The following is a 21,921-nucleotide window of genomic DNA, read 5'->3' on the forward strand; positions in this document are numbered from 1 at the left end:
TCATTCCTTCATTCATTCTCTCACCCATTCACCCACAAATAAGCATCATACAAAGTTAACAAAGTCATGTCTCCTCCTGCCCAGGGTATGCAGGCAAAAGTTCAAGAACCACTGTGTTGAAGAGAAATTATGCACAACTGGTTCTTACAGAAAAATAGTGGAAGGGAATCAAAGTTAGAAAAACGTCAGAATGTTTCAGCAACTCAAGCTCAATTTTGAAGGGCAAGTAGAAATGAGATAAGTGGGATGCAAATGTTTCTGGGCTGATGGATTTTCCAAGGTATTTAGGGATTTGACAACTTGATACTTTGGGGGACTCTTCAGACTAACTAGAGAAGCAGGTAAAGTCAGATCCAGAAGAGCCTACTGTGGCTGAGTTTGAGTTTCACCCTGCATTGAGAAATTTCAAGTAGGGGAATAAAATGCTCAGACATGAATTTTAGTAAAGCCACTTAAGGCAACAGTGTGGAAGAGACATCAGAGGTGGCATAGATCAACCAGTGCAAGGAAATATTAGGAGTCTACCATAATAACCCTGGGCATGCACTAAGACAGTTAAGAGGGTAGGTAGTGGATAATTTACAACCTTGTTATATACTAAGTGTTCTTCAATCAGCAGCATGAGCACCAATTGGGAGCTCAAGAAATACAGAACCTTGTGCCCGATCTCTGAAATTAGCATTTTAACAAGCTCTAGTGAGCTAATTGTTAATCTACGGGTAATCTATATATCTCAGAGGTATCATTCAGAGATAAGGAATATAGCAGGGGCAGTTACTGGGGCAGATCATTATTTTAGGTAGGGTCACTTTGAAGTGTTTGTAGGATATCCAAAGAAGTTGATCCACAGTAGTTGGGTATGAGTCTGGAGGCTCAGATGAAGTATGGTTTGGAGATGCAGTTTACCATTTATCAACCTGTTGGTATCTGAAGCCATGGTCTTACCCAAGTTTCCGGGGAATTGCCCAAGAAAAGAATATCCAGTTAGGCAGAGGGCCCAGGAAGGAGTCTTAAGAAACATCATTATTTAAAAGTCCCATACAGCAAAAAGTACTCCACAAGAAACAGAAGGAGCTTCCAGTGGTAGGAAGAAACAATGTGAGGAGTGGGAAGAGAGTTCCAAGTGGCAAGGATGGTCAACATTTTCATTTTCCAGCAGAAGTTACGTAAGAATAGGCAAGAGTCCATTGGATTTGGTAATCCTGATGTCAGAGTAAAGCTAACAGGTAGAAATTATTTCCCATTAAGTTCTTTCTTGATCTTAGTATGTGGGGATGCAATTTAAAGATTCTGCATTCAAAGTTCAGATGCGTAGAGTATGTGGAAGGAACTTGGTATGGAGCCAACTTGCAAATGTTCTCTCTTCCATTAGATGGCAAATTCTTTGAAGCATAAGGAAGGCACATAATGATGAATAAGACCCAGTCCTAACCCTCAGCGTTTATAACAAATAAGACAACTGTAGTACAAGATGGGGCATTACAATTTATAACATATTATGGGGATTCAAAAGAGGAATACACCATATGCAGACAATCAGAAAAGACTATGTCTCAGCTGTTAACAGAGACTTGAACATACTAAATACTGAAACTATATTAATAGCTTTCTCTCTTAACAAATCTGGTGAATTAGTAATAAAGACAAAGTCCCATTTATTCCAAAATCCAAGCAAACTTCAAACTCATTTATGAGATATTTATTAAAATAACACATTTAGGGAAAAAAATCAATACAATGTATACATCATTACTGAAAACTGTATACCATCATACAAAAAAGGATTTTATTTTGGGAAATTGATTTCTAATTTATGGCAAGTTTTACTTTCAGAAATAAAACCACAGAACACCACGATCTAATTCAATCTTAAAGGCTGGCATGCTGAGCAAGGAATGTTCTTATTCTTTGTAGGAGCTCCTTCTTTACACTGTCAGGTACCAGGGCTGAAATACAAAAATAGAAAATAAGAGTAAGAAGATTCCAATTGATATATGTCAACTTTGACATGTTGCACAGGATTACCAATATAAGAATTTCATAAATAAACACTATGATTCAATAAAAAAGTAGAGATACTGAAAAAAAGTATATATTTGCAATTCATTATCCAATACCTAAATACACTCCATGTTGAAGAGATGAAAACATGAGAAAATTCTTTAAACTAGGAGTGGAGAAGGCTTTTTAAACACAGAGGATATAACAGACTGATACATTTGATTTAAACACAACTTAATGCTTTGTCAAAATCACCATAAGCAAAGCCGAAAGACAAACTAGGGAAATGCTTTTACAAAAAAGGGCTGATCTCTTTACTATATAATTATGTCAAATTGATAAGGAAAGGACTGACAGACTAATAGAAAAATAAGCAAGAGAGATAAAGGAGAAATATATAGTTCTTGAACATGAAAGGGGGTCAATCTCAGAAGAGAAATGCAAATTAAAATGAGATAGAATGTTTTATCCAACAGGATAAAACCCAAAGGTCAACAATATACTGTGTTGGCAAGAATGAGGAAAAACAAGTGCTTTCATGTTAGCTGGGAGTATAAAATGGTATGTTTTGAAAGGTAATGTGGCAATATTTCATCGTAATAATGAATGCACACACTCACTGACCCAGCAAAAATGCAGAAAACTACACAACAGTAGTTATATTCATTATATTTTTACTTTTGACCCATGTGACTATTATCTATTCAGAATATTAAACCACAAATGGAAAAAGGGGGCGAAATTAACTAAAAATTCTAATGTATTTGCTTGTGTCCAGGAGAAATGGAAAACTTCAGATATAGTTCAATATTTCTATAAAAAATTAAACAAATAGGTACACATATCAAATACAGAGTATACTCCGCTTTATAAATTGTTTAAGCCTACTACAAGATACATAGTTAATTCAAGTCTACTGAAAATGTAATCAATAGTTATACTAAAAATAATTTTAATCAAAATTATGGTGATTGAGAACAGATCAGTTGACTCAAGGTGTGACTATAAAGGCACAACCTCAGGGAGATTTTTGGGGTGAAGGAACAGTTTATTCTGTATTTTGACTGTAGTGGTGATTGTATGTATCTATACGCGTATATAAAGTTCATAGAACTACACACTAAAAAAGGTCAATTTTACTGTGCTACTAAAAAATATCTACTCTTAAGTATAGTAAGAGGAAGAATACACAGAAGATTTATTTTTACTTCTCTTTATTTGATCATTCACTAAGCAAGGGAACTACAAGAGATTGAAATATCAAAGGTACAAGTGTTGAAGCAGAAGCAAAGGACAGTTTCTAACCTGTATAACTGGTTTCTAAACAATGTTAACAAATTAAAGATAAAACACAGAAGCAAACAGAAAAAGAAATTAGTGAAAATTATTTTAAAATATAAATTCATAAGGGGAATAATTAATGGTTTTTTCCTTTTCCCTGAGACATACTTTAAAAAAAGTTATGATTTCCAGCTGTAAATAGGCCTAAAGACATAGTTGAAAAGGACCATGGGATTTCACTGCTTATTCCCAGCAGGTAGCAGTTCAGAAAAAATTAGTGTTCTATAGTAATAATTTTCAAATATATTTACTTTTATACTTCAATTTTTTTTATTTGCAATTATTGCACTTCAATTCTTTTTACTATCTCTGAGTGAGAAAACAACTTAAAGACTCCAACTTTATCAAAATAAATAAAAATATGGCTACATCTGAGATAAAAATGATGTAGTTCCCGACTTAATACTTATTACATATCATCAGTTTTAATATATTTCCTATCTTTGCCTTCTGTAAACAAGGCACTAAAGGGAGAAACTAAGAAGAGGTGTCTATATTTTCAGTCTTAAATATGGATTACCCTGAACATGAAGTTATGGAGCTACCAAATTCTTAAGTAGACATTCAAGAAGACAGATCTTCATTTATTTTTAATAAGGAAAGAGATAGCTCATCAATGACTCAAGGGCTGGAGTAAACTTTGAATTATTAAATATTTAAGTGGAGTCAGGCCATATCTGACAAAGTTTATAAATCCTAGCTTCAGGTAATATCTGTCTCTATAAAATCCCATATTTTAAAAATTATCTGCCTGAACAACCACATCAACTTGCATTGGTATACTGTTTTAGAGTGTAAAAACATTTAACACCTATTATTTGTTACTTAAGACTGTGCTAAAGAGGCAGATAGGCAATTATAACTCTTCCCACATAAGGCAACACAAGTACCTAAATGACTTTGGAAAGGACACTTTTCTTTATAAAAAGAAGGAAAACCTGAATCAGCAAAAGAGAATGAAAATCTTGTCTGCAGCAGATGTTTCCTTTGACACAATCTGTATTCCTTACCTCTGCCTTTTGGAGTGATTTCAGCCACCAAGTCATCAACAGTAACGTGTTCTAGTCCTTTTTCTTTAATTACCTCTTATGCAAAAGCAAAAAACAAATCATATCATTTAAAATCATTATCTGTAAGAAAGATTTTCATAGAGGAAGGATTAAGATCATGTTTTTAGAGTGTAGATTGGTCTTAAAAAAAAAAAAGAGGACACTTTGCAAATTTAGTTCAACCTTAGAAACATATTAACTATTTTCTAGATCAAAAAAATAAGTCTATTCATTAAAGTCTCAGCTAAATAACCTATAACTTAATAAATAATTGTAACAGAATGAATTTGAATTGTAATGTTCAAGTCTAACATTTGTAAAAGGGTGGAAACTTATAACTGTTACAATTAACATTTACTGGATCTCCATTAGGTGCTTTACAGCATTTAATATTCACAATAATCTAATGGGCTAGGCATTTTTCCCACTTCACAGGTGAGGCAACTGAGGCTTAACGATTAAATAACTCATCCAAACATGAATTGAAATCCGGCTCTAGTGTTTAACCAGAGAAAATCTATATGACCTTAAAGACTACGCTTTCACTAATTCGCCATATTGCCTTCTTACAGTTAATATATAAATAGTCTGTATTATTTTTATTTGTAGAAACCATTAAAATACAATGTGGATTCATTAAAAATACCCAGAATTCCATTATACAAAAAGCTGAGCCAGAAAGGAGGCTCATCTTAGTGACACGTGTAATCTGTCAAGTAGTATCATCATCCCCATCATACCCAGCAATTTAAATAAGTTTCTACATTTAAATAAGTATAATTCTCTAAGAGCTTTTATAGATGAATTTTTCAAAATAACACTGTTTCAGACAGGAGAGAGATGATTCCTGTAAGTTTGGCAACCCTCAAGTGCTCAATTTGTTATTAACTTAAAACATTAAGAATATTAATGTTGCTGAAAAACATGGGATTCCATATTTTGATGCAAGAGAAAATCTTGAGTGCTCATGCCTCTCGTTTTAAGAGAACCATGAGAAAATTCCTAAAAATTTGGGAATTAAGTCTACATATATCACTGAGAAGAGGAAACTATTACTACAAGATTAAATTTCCTATTTGTTTAAAATCATGCTTGAGTATTCAATATACCTTAAAATACTGACTATACATTTTTTAGCAACCCCCAAACCAACTCAGTTCAGAGCAATGGGATTAGCTTATCTTCTAAATGAAACTGATTACCTTTACAGTGTGCCTTCAACTGATCCTTCCAGCCACATTCAATTAATTTAGCTCTCAGCAACTCTTTGAGGCTGTTGAAAAATAAATGTTTTCAAATTAAACAATGTACAGCATCTTAGATAGGAAGGTTTGAAGCAAAAGTTGAACTGTGATACTTAAATATCCTGCCTTTCAGTTACAAAACTTTAATTGTGCCCTAATCTTGGTTCTATTACTATACAGTTCTTTGATCTTATCTAAGTCATTTAAATTCTGGGCCTTTCATTTCATCTGGGCCTCATTTAACGAGTAAAATTAAATAAACTGGAGAAGCTAAAATATTTTTCAAGAAACTCTACTTTCTGGCCGTTTTACACACTTTTTACCTCCCTCCATCAACAGGAATATCATGGCTGTTGTACAATTTCTAGAGTATTAATGGAGCTTGGAGCAGCTGCACCACTGAAATCCTCAAATTCCATAATCTAGTCTTTGACCAGATTCTTACTCTTTAATTCTCTTATTTTTCTCATTATCCCACTCTCCAACCTCACAGACTACCCCCTTCTTTTATCCCAGCCTATCAGGCCCTTCTAAATTAATTACACACTGACTACGGTATTTCATTGATTCTAAGACTGTGGTTTCCTACATATTTTAATGATTCAGTAATTGGCATGGCTATTATAATTGGCAGCGTTTTCTTTTTTAGTAATAATAAATAAGTAATGGTGTATTTTGTAACTAATGGCATCACAGATGTAATAAAACATTTTCTTACCCTTTGTCATACCCACTTTTACAAATCTTCAACTCTTAACCTAAATCATTTAACTTCTTTAATATGTCACATCCCAAACCAAAGGGATTCTCTTTCTCTGTAAACCATTTCTATTTTCATAGTCCTAGACATCCACGTGACATTTCCATCTTGATATTTAATTAGGTCTTTCAATCTTAACAGGGCCACAACTCAACTTTTGATTCTCTGCCACTTCATCCTCCTCAGAATGACACAACTCCATTCTTCTGGTTCCTTAGGCTAGGAACCTTGGCAATATCCTTCAGCTCCCTCGCTAACACTACACGTCCAATCCTATTGGTTTCAGTTTTAAAATATATATTTAGAATTCAAATGTTTCTCACCATTTCTGTCATTACTACCCTAGTTCAAGCCACCATCTTCTCCTCTCTGGACTGTTAGTTACCAAAGCCTCCTAGGTTGTCTTCCTATTTCTTCCCTTCTACACTTCATTCTCCTCCCACCGCTCAAAACCCTACAGTGTGCCTTCTTAATTTACTCAGAATAAAATTCCAAGACTTTACTAGAGCCTAAATGATCCTCCATGATCTGTCTTTTTCCCCAGCTATGCCGCTGACTTTACCTCCTCTCCACCCAATTAATTCAGTCTCCTTCGCTTCCATGTGATCCTCAAAAATGCCAGGCAATCTCCTGTCCCAGGATCTTTGAGTCCTCCCACTCCCTCATATCCTTCTGATCTCTTGTCAGTGCAGCCTTCTTTGTTTTTTCTATCCAAATATCACCCCCTATTAGTCTCTGCTTTATTGTTCCTCTTATCACCATCTAACACACTACACATTGTTTGTGTTCTCCCATTGTAATGTAGACTCCATGAGAGCACAGACTTCATTTTTGTCCATAACTGTATCTCCAGCACCATAACAGAACATAGCATATGACAGAAACTCATTAACTGCATGAATGAAAAAACAAACAATACATAATTCCCTATATTCACTACTGGCAGTTCTATCCTCTCAAGTTACCCAAGGCACTGTTCTAGATGCTTTCTTCCTCATATTGAGGGCTGCTGTTCCTACTTTTTAGAAAAGCAGAAAAATTGTAAGCTCTCCTTTCCATTTTTAACCATATGTAATCTTCTATCTTACTTTTCTGCCAACTATGTTGACACCTTCAAATCTATCCTCCACACAGAATAAGACTCCTAAAGTGTAAACATGATCTAATCATTCTCTTTCTTAAAATCCTTTAATGACTCCCACCAGCTAAAACAAAATCAGTAACAGATCTTTTTGCAAACCCTACCATCCATTTTCCTGCCCTTTCTGTGACAGAAAAAATTGGCCACTCTCAGTATATGGATAGGGTTCTAGAAATAGAAACATGACCTAGGCAAGGCTGATCATAATCTGTGCTACCTGTAGGTAGAGCCTGCTTGAGAATAAAAGCCAATACAGAGAAAAGCAGAGTTGACAGAATTAGATAAAGAAATATTCCTGGCAACAAATTTTTTTTTTTTTTTTTTTTTTTGAGACAGTGTCACTTTGTTGCCCTGGCTAGAGTGAGTGCCGTGGCGTCAGCCTAGCTCACAGCAACCTCAAACTCCTGGGCTTAAGCGATCCTACTGCCTCAGCCTCCCGAGTAGCTGGGACCACAGGCATGCGCCACCATGCCCGGCTAATTTTATATATATATATTTCAGTTGGCCAGCTAATTTCTTTCTATTTTTGGTAGAGACGGGGGTCTCGCTCTTGCTCAGGCTGGTCTCGAACTTCTGACCTCGAGAGATCCACCCACCTCGGCCTCCCAGAGTGCTAGGATTACAGGCGTGAGCCACCGCGCCCAGCCTGGCAACAAATTTTTGAATGCCTGGCCTCGGTGGTGTCTGAAGAAATTTCAAGCACTAGACTTTTTAGTTAGATGAGCTTATCCATTTTCATTGGTTAAGTCAGTTTCTGAGATCAGCTGTTATCATTTTCAATCATAGAATTCTGACTCATACAAAATCCACAATCCTCCTGTGCACTATTCCAGCTACATGGCTTTACCCTCTAGTTTTCTCCTATTATTTTACAATTCCCAGAACGTAATTATGTTGTACTAAAGCTCAGTGACTTTGCATATTCTATTCTATCTCCCTAGAATGTCCTCTCCTTTATTGGCTTAGAGAACTGCCATCGTTCTGCCCCAGGTGAAGTACCTCTTTTATTATTCTGTGAGATCTTAACTGATCACCTTCATCCCCAGGTAGAACTGAAAAATTCCTCTGTTCCTTACATATACATTTCTCTTAACACACTTTATCACCCTGCTTCTGGGAGCCTTTCTTGTTCCCCCTCTGTACTTCTAAACCCATTCATTCTTCAAATATTTACTGGGCCAATTATGTGCCGGGCATAGCATTAGATGCTGGGCATACAATGGTGTTTCTGCTGTCAAGGAATTTAGATCATACTGGAGGATACAAACTAGTAAAGTAGATAGTTAGAATACAACGCAATTAAATGTCATAATGAAACAAGGTATTTGGGACTTAAAAACATTTCTTGAAAAGGTAATATGTAAATTAAGACATGATAGATGAGCTAAAATTAGCTAAAAATCAGGGGAAGGAAGAAGGGTATTTCAGAGAGTAAGCATATGCTGGCTGCTCAAGGTTAAGAGAGCTTGGTAACTGAAAGTGGTTCTATCAAGGTGTCTTCCTCTTAAAACCTGGGTAACATTATGTCTTCAATTGTAATTATTTGGGTATGTATTTCTTCTTCCTCCATTACATCATACATTCTTTGAGAGAGGGTCAACTCCTGCTCATCTTTCTACATTACCAACTCCTTCCAAGTCCTGCAATATTGAACAGACCTAAATTATTTTTTATAGATGTTAGGAACAGGTGTAATGTATCTATTAAAGATGGTGAAATGTAATTTATCAGTGCAATCTAGTACTTACCGTTCTCTTTCTCCAGTTTCTATCAACTTTTGGTTAATCGCTGCTCTCATCTGCGCATCTTTGTTCATCTTGCTAACCTGGACATCAACATATATTTTCAGATATAGAACATTTACAAAGCATTTTCTTCTAAATCCTCTAGGCAAGCAAACTAAAACATTGAACATTCTATCAAGTAAAGGGATGACAAATTGCATGTGTGTTAACAATACTGTTACTCTTTTAAACACATATGCCTGGTAATGGGCTAACGTTTGTGGGTTTTTAAAAATCACATTTAATTCCCAGAACTTATTCTTTTACATATTATTAACTTTGTATTTTACTGATGAGGAAACTGAGGCACAGAAATGGAAAGTGGTGAAGGCAGAATCTGAACTCAGGTACTTTAACCCCAGAAACTCCAAACACTTTATCTAACTGCACATAACTGACTGCTGATCACTTCTGCACCTGAACTACATCCAAAAATTTCGAGAAATCATATAAGCTAAATATCAAAAAAAGATTAAATACTATTAGTAAAAAATGACATTAACAGATAAGGACCTAAGTGCTTTAGTTTACTCTTCACTAGTATGTATTCAGAATTACAACTGCTAAACTAGATGTAAGTGTGTGTCTATTATTAAACACACACACACTGCTAGTGGGTTAAGGGGAAAACAAATCTCAAACTAATTTCTTAGAAAATTTTCAATTTTCGGTAAAAATAGACAACCAAAACCAAAATAGTGTTGAAAGTAGAGGAAGATAAGGTTCTGAAGGCATTCAGACCATTTAAAAGTTTAAATGAAATAAAACTTGGAGTAAACTAACGTTTCCTCCACCTGACACTAACTTGAGACTACTTTTGTCGTCTCCTATCTCGTCCATATGAAAATACAGACTAATAATAAGTTTTCAGAGTTGATTTTATTTTATTTTTTTGGAGAAGAACAGGGAAAAGGAGGAGTTGAGAAAACATTAGGAAATGTTTGCTTTTGTAGTTGGAGGCTACCATTTTCAAAATGCCTATAAGGTCTACCCAGTACCATTCCCGGGATATTGAACTTGACCTCGCCTTGGCCCCTAAAATACGGATAGTGACCTTGGACAAGTCACTTAATTCTCAAAGGCCTCAGTTTTCTCACTGGTAAAACAAGGGCGCTAGGGGCTCCCTCCCAGTTCAGACAGTCTTTGGGAAAATAGAACAGGGCGGAGACAGAGAGAGAGGCGGGAGGGGAGGAGCCAGAAAACAAAGCGAGGACTGGCTTCAGGCCAGCTCGGGTAGCACGCCCTGGTGGAGAGCCCTACAGGCCCGCGAGCGCGGGTCGGGGAGGCTAACGAAAGACAGTACATCGAAAGGAGCCTGGGCTGGGCCCGAGTCCCGGCCCTGAGGACCACGGGCATAGCTCACCACCATCACCGCGGGCGAGCGCCGTCCCTTCCCAGCGACGAAATGACCCTTGCGCTGATGACCGTTACCTACCACACTCTTCGGCTGCCCGGACTTAGACCCTCAGTAGCTCGGGCACCTAAGCACACAGAAAGCTAGAACACGCATTTCCGGGGCGGGGTCTGCCACTCTGCCTATAATGTGAGAATTTAACCAGCGCGGGCCGCCTCCTGGTCGCTCAGCACTCTGGGTAAGAGAGTCTAGACCCTGCTGTCGCGCGGGCTTTAAGTTCTCGGGAAACTACATAGCCCAGCATACAACGGGGTCAACTTTCTCACGGACACTACGTTTCCCAGAAGGCAGTCTGCGCCGCAGTGTTTCCTGGGATGGGAACCACGCCGCTTCCCGGCGACAGTACGAAGAGTGAAGCGCGGACCTTTCAACAAGAGCTTTATTAATTCTCACGCTAGGACCCTGGAAGGCGATGGAAATGGCAGCTAATTGCTCCCTACGGGTGAAGAGACCCCTGTTGGATCCCCGCTTCGAGGGTTACAAGCTCTCTCTCGAGCCGCTGCCTTGTTACCAGCTGGAGCTTGACGCAGGTGGGAAGCGGCGGCGCCCCTACGCACTCCATTCCTTTCCCGTTTCGGCTGCCATCCGCCCGAACCTTCCCGCATTTTTTTTTCTGACTCTGGCAAGCAAGGCGACCGTGGCTTTCCTCACTGCCAGTCCGCCTGGGGCGGACCCACGGTGGCCGCTTCTGGACAATGATGCCCATCCCACAACCCTATGGGAGCCGCCTTCACGCGGCTCTTCCCTGGCGGGACCCTGGGCTCGCCCTCGGCTCAGCAGCCCACGCTCTGAGGTCTGGCGCGCGGGTGCGCTTGGGCTGCGGCCACCTGTTTGTCCCCGGCCTGGCCCCCGTTGTGGGAAAAGCACAGGACATTCTTTCCTTTTGGAGCATCGTCTGTAAACGTGTGCGTTGAGAAACCACACTTCCTTGGAGGACTCCCTACTCTTGCTTCCTCTGACGGAAAGCTTTTTCTTAGAAGAGAAACTATTAATACGTTCCAGGCAGAGCATTTTCATTTACTCAGGTCCTTGCATACTAAGACTTCTGTCGTAGAGAACATCTCTAGAAATCTTTGAGGAAAAGTTTATTTAGTACCCGCACTGCTACTACTTGGTTTGTTTATCTGTAGCTGGCCAGAATATTCTCATCCTTGTTTTAGTAACGTAAAGAATGGAGTTTTTGTTAGATTCTAGAGATCTGCATTTTTTTTAATGCACACTCCTGCTGATTCTGGTATATGTTGTCAGTGATCACACTTTGAGAAATAGTGATCTACAGTTAATTAATAGAGCATCAAATAAGTGTCTATTCACTTATTAAATTCAGAAACATTTATCGAGTGCCTGTTTTGTCTTATGTGCTGATGATATCAAGAAGAATAAGACACACAGTCCATAACAGAAAAGGGCTATTGTCTAGTTAGGAAGAAAAGGATAAACAGATCATTATAAAACCATATGGGAAGGCAATGATAGGGATATGTACAAAATACAATGATAATATCTATCCTAAACCAGCCTGGGGGATCTGGAAAAGCTTCCTGGAGAGGTTGATGTCTAAGTTGAGCTTTGAAGGATAGGTAGGAGTTGACCAGGGTAAGAGAAGATGAACTAGATTTTTGTTTTCATTTTCTTCCTTTTCCTCTTTCTCACCGTGTTTTTTCCAGTATCCCCCATCAGTAGGTGGTACTGCCATGTTTAGTTAACTAATGCATTCAAAATAATAACTAGTGGCTCAAAACAGAAAGAAGTTATTTTTGCTTGCAAGTCTGCTGGTCAGTCAGCTGAGTGGTTCTTTTACTCCAGGCTGGGCTCATTGGTGCATCTTTTTGTTCAGTTATGGGCCTGCTAGGCAGCTCTGCTCATCTTGGCTGGACTTCCTCATATGTTTGGGGGTTCTCAGGCTATAGGCTGGTTTAATATTATTTCCAGTGGTCTTCCCTTGATTTTCCTTCATGTGGTCTCTTATCCTTCAGCAGGGTAGTCCAGATTAGTTCCAAGAGAAAAGTAGCAATGGGTAAGTGCTTTTTCAAGCTGCTACTTGCAACAAGTTTGCTAATGCTTTATTGGCCAAAGCAAGTCAAATAGTCAAGCCTTGAGTCAGTGTGGAAGGTCATACCAAAGAGCATAGATCCAGGGAGACATAAAAAATTGGGACTATTAGTGCAAGTCTATTAGTTGCTCATGCTGGAGTCATCTTTGGTGTATTTCTTCTCTTTTAGTCCCTGTGCAATATACCAGCAAGTCCAGTCAGCTCCAGATTTTGATGTCTCTCCATGGCTCCACTCTAGTCTAAATCACATTTGTCTCTTACCTGAATGCCTACTCACGTGCCTTCCTGTGTTCACTTTTGTGCTGCTCCACTGCATGCTCTATAAGACAGTACTTATCATCCTTTTAAATTCTGTATTGATTTCGTTGTCTTGTTTCCTCCACTAGAGTGTGAGCTCCACGAAAACAGTGATGTTTCTCTTTTGCTCACTACTCTATTGCTAGTGCTTGGCACATGGTGAATAATAAATTGAGTGAATGAAGAAGAGAAGGAATTGTTGAAGTTACTCCATTCATGGGAAAGTGTGAGCAAAGGGAAAGGGAAAGACTTAGTAGGTCGTATGCTGTAGAATATTGCAGTCTTAGATTGCTGGAGCAAAAAATCTCCTGGGAAAGTAAGAGGAGATAGATCAGAGAGCACCCTGTTTGCCTTTTGGACTTTATCTTGTCAGTCAGTGTTTTCCAGACTGTTTTGTGTTGGGCCATTACAATAAAGAATAAAACTCAGCTATCATAGTTTTGCCACCTTTTTAATTTGCTAAGTGGAGTTGTTTCTTAAAAACTATTGTATGCTCACCCATCTTTTCATAAACAAAAGCATGTTTAACACCAAAAAGAAAAAACAGGAAGCAAAATCTCACAATAGGTAGTCTTCCAAAGTGGATACATTTTTATAAAAAGTCACAAAGTTGTCCTTTTTCCTCAGTCATTTCACCAGAGTTGGTATTGGATTGTTTGGGATGAACAACTGAAGGATATGAGGTGCCATTTGAAGGTTTTAAGTATAGAGGGGAAATGAACAGATTTGGGTGTTGGATGGAATAGTTTATTATCAGACTCTGTGGAGTTTGAGTTTGGAAGAGGAGAGGAATGGAGACAAAACAGTTTGGAGGCGTTTCCAGTAGTTCACGTGAGGGACTTTCTTCAAGAATTATTGAGGATGGTGAAGAAGAGATTATTTCTTTTAAAAATCATTATTTCTAGAGGGAATGAGGTATAATTGAGGAGCTTCTGACAATTTGATTTCTTTTAACTTACCCCAAGGAGTTCACTTTAATTAGTATCTTGGGTGTGTGAAACACTGTTTGAGATGTGAAGATGAAGATGTCTTTGATGTCAGACCTAGCTGCACTGAGGCTTATTTGCTTGTCTTGAATAATGTTATTATTCCAAAATTCCCTCTATTACATAAATAGTAAATATCACTTTGTCTCTTTCGATTCCAAAGAACTAAGTAAAAACCTTTTTTTTATATGAAATTGTATTTACTCTTTGATCTAGTAATTTTATTTCTGAGCATTTGTCTTATAAATATCCTTTCCCTAGAATCTTTATTCTGTACATGCCTTTTTATATGCTTTTCCACTGTATTTCACCTAGCTAATTCATACTTCATTCTTTCATGTTGGTTTACATGTTGCTTTCTCAGGGAATCCTTCCTTGACTACCTAGTTATGATCTATGCTGTAGAATCTGTACAAGTTAGAATCTGTGTTATTCTTTACCAGAGTACCCAGTACTTCATAGACTTTATCCCACTTTGTGGCATTCAGTATCTGTTTTCTCTGCTAAGCCTATTGGTTCTGTATAAGATGGGTCTTGGTCTGTCTTTTTCAATGCTTTATCTCCAGGGCTGGAGCATGCCTGATAAGTAGTAGATGATTTTGTACCCCATACACATTATACAGCTTTATTGAAATATAATTGACAAAGTGCACAAATTAAAAATGTACAGATTAACAAGTTTTCACATATGAAATCATCACCACAATCAAGATATTAAACTTAGCTATAATATCGTCCACAAAATTTCCTTGTGCCCTTCTGTCACCATCTCTTTGCTCCTCCTGCATCCCTCCATCCCCAAGCAACTACTGATCTGCTTTCAGTCCCTATAGATTAGTGTGCATTTTCTACAGTTTTATATACGTGGAATCATACACTATGTGCTTTTTTTGGTCTGGCTTCTTTTTTTCAGCATAATTAATTTGAGATCATTCTTATTGCATGAGAGAGGGGTATTGAAATCTCTGATTATAGTTGTTGATTTTTGTATTTCTCCTTGCGGTTTTATCAGTTTTTGCTTTATGTATTTTGAAGCTCTGTTGCTAGCTGCATATACTTATTGGTTATTATGTCTTCTTGATAAATTGACCCCTTTACCATCATGAAGTAACATTTTTTATCCATGGTGATACTCTTTGCTCTGAAATCTGTCTGATATTAAAATAGTCACTCTAGCTTTTTTAAAATTAATGTTACCATAGTGTATCTTTTTTTCCCCACATCTTTTAACTTTTAACTTATTTATGTCTTTGTATTTAATATGCATTTGTTATAAACAGAAATAGTTAGGTTTTGCTTTTTTATTCAATCTGACAATATTAATTAGACTGTTTACATTTAATGTGATTTTTGATTGGGTTAGGTTTGAGTCTTTCGTGTTGCTGTTGGCATTTTGTTTCTAGTCTTTGGAGAATGGAATTTTCCCACTTTTCTGCCTTCTTTTGGATTGAGTTTTTTTTTTTAAATGAAACCATTTTTATTTCCTTTGTTAGCTTGTTAGCTGTATTTCTTTATTATTTTAGTGGCCATTTTAGGGTTTGTAGTATATGCCTTTAGATTACTACATCATAAGATACATTCAAATGTTATTAGATCATTAAGTATGAAATGTCTGATTTTGAATCAAAAGTTTAGTTTATTATATCTCAAACAAGAAGCAGTACAATTAATCAAAGTATGCACCTAAACTATTGACACAGTTTTGCCATCTTAAGGGTAGCCTATTTATGCCAGCAGTGAAGAAACATGGAAAGTGAGTGGTGATGAAATCGCAAAAGACGTTTTCCACAGCTTGTTGAGAATTGAATATTTTTCCTTGTAAGAAGTGATCCAAAGCCTGGAAGAAGTGGTAGTCATTGGTGCAAGGTCTGGTGAATATGATGGATGACAGAGAGTTTCCAAGTCCAGCCTCTCTAGTTTGAGCAGCATTGTTTTTTGCAACATGTAGCCTTTGTTTTTTTTTTTTTTTTAATTCTTATTTCAGCATATTGTGGGGGTACAAAAGTTTAGGTTATGTATATTGCCCTTACCCCCCCTCCCCCTGAGTCAGACCCTCAACATGTGGTCTTGTAAGAGGATTAGCCTGTCTCTACTGACCAAGCTCGGCTGCTTAATTGCAATCATCCTCATCATTTCGTCCAACTGATTGCAGTAAACACTGCTATAATCAACTGACCAGGTTTCATGAAGCTATAGTGGATAATACCAGTGCTAGACCACCAAACAGACGCCGTTAGTTTTTGGATGAATATTTGGTTTTGGATTGTGGTTTTGGCACTTCATCTTTATCCAACCATTGTGCTTGAATGCTTGCAATTGTCAAAAAGAATGTTTTTCATCACATGTAACAATACGGTGTAGAAATGGTTCTCCTTTATGTCCTGACAGCAAAGAAAGACAAGCTTCAAGACAATTTCTCTTCTATAATGCACATTTAATTCGTGGGGTACCCATCTATCCAGCTTCTTTACCTTGCCGCTTTGTTTGAAATACTCCAATATTGTTGAAATAGTAATGTCAAACTTTGCTGCTAATTCATGCATAGGTTGAGATGGATTTTGCTTCCACTACAGCTTTTATCTCATTATTATCCACCTTGGTCTCAGGTTGTCCACATGGCTCACTTTCAAAATTAAAATCACTAGAATGGAATTTCTCAAATCATCGATGTACTCTGCATTCATTAGCCACATCCTTCCCAAACACTTCGATGATGTTGCAAGCTGTCTGCACTGCATTGGTTCCATGATGGAACTCATATTCAAAAATAGCACGAATTTCTGAATTATCCATGGTTTCACAAAAATTGCTCCAAAAAAATGTGAAAGATAATCACAAGTCAAAATATGCATTTGAAAGACTGAGGATGTACCTTCATAATAGGAAAAAATAAACAAGAAGTGTCCAGCCTGAGCAAGAGCGAGACCTTGTCTCTACTAAAAATAGAAAGAAATTATTTGGGCAACTAAAGATATATAAAAATAAAATAGCCGGGCATGGTGGCGCATGCCTGTAGTCCCAGCTACTCAGGAGGCTGAGGCAGAAGGATTGCTTGAGCCCAGGAGTTTGAGGTTGCTGTGAGCTAGGCTGATGCCATGGCACTCTAACTGAGGCAACAGAGTGAGACTCTGTCTCAAAAAAAAAAAAAAAAAAGAAAGAAAGAAAAGTGTCAAAGTGAAATATCAGAGATGTCAACTGTCAAACTTAGTACAAGGAAGTTGGACATCTCATACTTAATGACCTAGTATTATACTATTTCATGCGTGGTATAAGAATCTTACACTATTATACTTCCATTTCTCTCCTTGCCTTTATGTGATTGTTGTCATGCATTTTACTTTTACATATAGACTCCACAATACATTTTTATTATTTTTGTTTAAATAGTTAAATATCTCTTACAGAGATTTAAATGATATGGATAAAAGCTTATATATTTACTCATGTAGTTGCCATTTCTAGCACTCTTTATTCCTTTATATAGGTCCATATTTTTATCTGGTATAATTTTCCTTCTGCCTGAAAGACTTTAATATTTCTCGTAGTGTGTGTCTTCTGGTCATGAGTTCTTTCAGCCATTGTAGTCTGAAAATATCTTTATTGTGCCTTGTTTTTCAAGAGACATTTAAAAATGTTTTTTCTTACAATACGTTAAAGATATAGCCCCACAGTCTTCTTGCTTATGTTGTTTCTGATGAGAAATTTTGCATTATCTTATCTCTGCTGCTTTGTACACCTTTTTTACTCTAGCTTTTTAAAAAATTTTTCTCTTTTACATTGGTTTTGAGCAGTTTGATAATGTGCTTTTGTATGGTTTTCTTTATGGGTATTATGCTTGGGGTTTGAGCTGTATACTGTAGGCTTATAGTTTTCATCAACTTTGGAAAGATTTTGGCCATTATTTCTTCCAGTGTTTTTTTTCTTCTCTCCTTTGAGGACTCCACTTACCCATTTTTAGATCTCTGGAAGTTGACCCCAATTCATCAATGCCCTTTTCATTTTTTCTATCATTCTTTTTTCTGTTTTATTTTGGATAGTTTCCATTTTCATGCCTTTAATTTCATTAATATTTGCTTTTGCAATATTAATCTTTCATTATTCCCATGTAGTGTATTTTTTTATCTTTACATTGTACTTTTTAAATCTAGAAGTTTGATTTAAATCTTTTTTACATCTTTCATGCCTCTACTTATCATTTGAACGTATGGAATACACTTGTAATGATAGTTTTAATATCCTGTTCTGTTAATTATAACTTCTGTGTCAGTTATGTGCTGGCGTTTATTAATTGGTCGTTTTCCTTATTATGGATTTTGCTGTCTTTCCTTTTTGCATGCCTAATATAATCTTTGATTGGATGCCAGAAATTGTGAATTTTATCTTGTTAGGTGCAGGATTTTTTCATATTCTTAGAATGTTCTTGAACTTTATTCTAGAATGTAGTTGAGTTATTTCAAAACAGATTAATTCCATTGGTTCTTTTATAATTTGTTAGTCTGGTCTGGAGTGGTGCTCAATCTAAGGCTAATTATTTCCCACTAATGAGGCAAGACTTTCCTGTGTACACCACCCAGTAACCCACAAATTAGAAGTTTTCTCCATTCTACCTGTTGAGAACACTTACAATTCCCAGCTTTGTGTGAATGCTCAGCGCTGTCCCCTTTAATCCTTTCAGATGCCACTTTCCCTGGCCTGGGATAATTGCCTCAAACTATGCTGGCTGTTCTCTACTTAGTACTTGAAGGAGACCCTCTGCAGATCTCTGGGCTTTTCTCTCTGCAGCTCTTTCTTCTCTGCAACTCTGTCCAGTGGACTATAACTGCCTTGGTCTCCCTAGACTTCCATCTCAGTTTCTTCAACTCAGGGAGTCTGCCAGGTTCTAACTCACTTTCCCTTCTTTGTGCTGTGATCTGGAAACTTCCTCAGGACAGTAAGGTGGGGCAGTGGTAGGGTTAACCTCATATGTTCCTCATTTCTTAAGGATCACTCTTTTTAGTTGCCTGATATCTAGTGTCTTGCAAACTGTTGTTTCATGTAATTTTCTCTGGTTTATTTTATCTTATTGGTATTTCTGTTGGAAAGAAATCTGGTTCTTGTTCCTCCATCTTGGCTAGAAACAAAATTTTTCAATATATATCTTTAAGTTAAAAAATTTCTTTGGAAAGATGGAGCTAGAAACAATTGAAAAGGGTTAATGAAGACAGTGAGAAAATGGGAGTATAGACTGCTTTTGAAAGAAGTTTGAGGCTGGGTGAGGTGCCTCAGGCCTACAATCCTAGCACTCTGGGAGGCTGAGGCGGGAGGATCCCTTGAGGTCAGGAGCTCGAGACCAGCCTAAGCAAGAATGAGACCCCATCTCTACTAAAAATAGAAAAATTACCTGGGTGTGGTGGCATGCACCTGTAATCTCAGCTATTCGGGAGGCTGAGGCAGGAGAATCACTTGATCCCAGGAATTTGAGGTTGCTGTGAGCTAGGCTGATGCCATGACACTCCAGCCCAGGTGACAGAGCCAGACCCAGTCTCAAAAAAAAAAAAAAAAAAAGAAAGGAAGTTTGAGGCCAGGTGCTGTGGCTCACACCTGTTATCCCAACACTGTGGGAGGCCTAGGTAGGAGGATTGCTTGAGACCAGGAGTTCAAGGCCAGCCTGGGCAACATAGTAAGATCACATCTCTACAAAAAATTAAAAAATTAGCTGGGCGCAGTGGCACATGCCTATAGTCCCAGCTACTTGGAGGCTGAGGCTGGAGCATTGCATGAGCCCAAGGGTTTGAGGTTGCAGTGAGCTATGATGATGCCACTGTACTCCAGCCAGGGTGACAGAGTGAGCTGAGACACTGTCTCAAAAAAAATAATAGTAAAAAAAAAATAAAGAAGTTTGAGAACAGGACAGGAGAGAGCTCTGCTTTGAGTGCAGGGCACAGAGGAAGAAATCTTTTTGATTTGTTTGTTTTGTGAGTGGGGAAGTTTTCACAATATTTAAGTGGAAAGAAAGGGACCAATGGAGAGGAGATTCTTCACGGCAGGAGGAAATGGAATCAGAAACACCTGTGTGGGAATTAGCCTTGGAAGGAAGAAGAGGAGCAGGGAAATAAGCATTTACCTTCTTATGTGCCTTATAGTAAATACATTGCATGTTCTGAATTTAAGCTTGTCAATAATTTTGTAGGATAAGTATTCTTTACCTCTATTATAGATGAGGAAATAGGGACTAGAAAGGTAAGCTGACTTAACCAATCTCATCAGTGGCAAAGCTGGACCCTAAAGCTCATGCTTTTTCTAATGATCTGTGTGGTCACTCTGCGATTTCTTTCTTCAGGGAGAAGAACAGTTGGTGAAAATTTAGGTTATAATTGGAGTAAAGGGAGGGAAGAATCATGTAACTATTGTATTTATGTAGAGTTGTTTATAGAAGTCATATCTACTCTAATGGTGGAAAATATGGGAAAGATAGCTAGATGAATGTGTTATGATTACAGAAGTATTGCATAAAATAGTTTCATAGGAGCAATGCCCCTACCTCTGGCCCTGTCCTATTCCACAAGTTTTGCTTCAGAACTGGTTACACAAACTTGTACTCTTACTTTCATACATAAATAGTAAACTCAATAACTGGATGAAAAGAAGACTTGACTCATTGGGTTTATTCTAGAAGATAAGTGGTTCAAGAAGTGACATTTGTTTGTAAGTTAATGTTCTTTGCCACTCTGTCCCCTTTTTTTAACTACAGTACTTGTATAAATATTAGATCAAGTCATATTTAATGATGTCAAAAGAGTTGAATATTGGCAATTTCATGTGGTTCGACACAATAGTATGTTTTGAGAGGACAAGAAGCATTAGTGAATACTGTTATTAGCACCATTAGTTACTTACCAGTGTGTGCCTAATGGCAAGGACGGTGTCTGGTACATAGTAGACATTCAGTAGATAATTTGTGAATGAAAAACTATAGGCTTTTGAGGTTCCATAATGCTTTCCTAGTTTTCCTATGAAAACTAAGTTTTGAGGTATTGTAAGGATTTTGGGCAAAGATTAGGGGAGAATCCCTTCTTGTCAGGCCCTAAGTTCTTTTTAAAAGACTAAGAGACAAGGATTTTTCAGAAAAGCTCTTTTATTTTCAATGGAACATATCATTAAATAATAGAATATTTACCATTTAAAAGGTTCCTCTTCTTCAGTCCTTTCAAAGATCTATGTAGAGATTACAGCCTCCTCGACCTCGCACTCCTTTTCTTGGGAGGGCTTTGTCAGTGAAACACTGTCACATCTGGACACTGCTATTTTCCTTCAGTTTCTCTGCCCTCCATTTTTATACTTAAGACAATTTACATGATAAATGCAATTATAGCTTTTCCTTTGTCTTTGGGGACAGAGAATTGGCCTTTTTCTATGCACTAACAGAGCTATGCTCACTTCTATGTCCTAATAACTTACATAAATCATTTTGTTGGAATGCCACAACCATGAGGTGTTACAATAACTCAGACGGCTAAGAAGCCTCGGGTTTATTGAGGATTGCCCAGAGGTCTTTGCACAAATATGAAGAAAATGTATTTTTTATATCATTGTGTAATATTACTGCTTTGGACTATTATGTTACCATGTACATTTCCTGCAGTATTGAGTTTTATCCACACAGTGGTGCTAGAAAACCAAGAATTGATCATTGTTTTCCTCCTAATCAGTAGAGTATATTTCTAACTGTTCCTTATAAAATGAACACTTCCTCAAGTTGTATAAGAAGTTTCCACAATCTCTTTCAAATCTATCATAAAACTATTATTTTCATCTCTGAAATGTTCCCAATCTTCCATCATCCCTCAACCAGATGGCTGCAGTAGCTTCCTA

The 21,921-nt window shown here is 37.4% G+C and overlaps 2 protein-coding genes across 5 annotated transcripts in view; one reads left to right on the forward strand and one right to left on the reverse strand.

Moving 5' to 3' along the window:
* Window positions 1–1,684: 1,684 nt before the first annotated feature.
* Window positions 1,685–10,835, reverse strand: ENY2 (ENY2 transcription and export complex 2 subunit). Of its 2 annotated transcripts, none has more exons than XM_045561807.1 (5): window positions 10,756–10,835; window positions 9,285–9,361; window positions 5,594–5,664; window positions 4,353–4,427; window positions 1,685–1,946 (listed from the first exon to the last, which is right to left on the reverse strand). In XM_045561807.1, exons 2-5 carry the CDS (start codon window positions 9,350–9,352, stop codon window positions 1,870–1,872), a joined length of 291 nt encoding a protein of 96 aa, XP_045417763.1. In that variant the 5' UTR covers window positions 9,353–9,361; window positions 10,756–10,835; the 3' UTR covers window positions 1,685–1,869. The 2 variants fall into 2 exon arrangements, with proteins under 2 accessions (XP_045417763.1, XP_045417762.1); XM_045561806.1 differs by having other exon boundaries at window positions 10,684–10,832.
* A 195-nt stretch (window positions 10,836–11,030) lies between these two features.
* NUDCD1 (NudC domain containing 1) overlaps window positions 11,031–21,921 on the forward strand; it is a 79,488-nt gene continuing 68,597 nt past the window's right edge. For 2 of the 3 annotated variants that reach the window (XM_045561811.1, XM_045561810.1), the window contains exon 1: window positions 11,038–11,264. In XM_045561811.1, coding sequence (XP_045417767.1) covers window positions 11,147–11,264 — 118 coding nt within the window. In that variant the 5' untranslated portion in view covers window positions 11,038–11,146. Of the gene's footprint in view, window positions 11,265–21,921 lie in introns of all 3 variants that reach the window. The other variant, XM_045561809.1, reaches the window with a different exon arrangement.

The sequence above is a fragment of the Lemur catta genome, chromosome 9 (assembly GCF_020740605.2).
Source record: "Lemur catta isolate mLemCat1 chromosome 9, mLemCat1.pri, whole genome shotgun sequence".
Classification (NCBI taxonomy): domain Eukaryota; kingdom Metazoa; phylum Chordata; class Mammalia; order Primates; family Lemuridae; genus Lemur; species Lemur catta.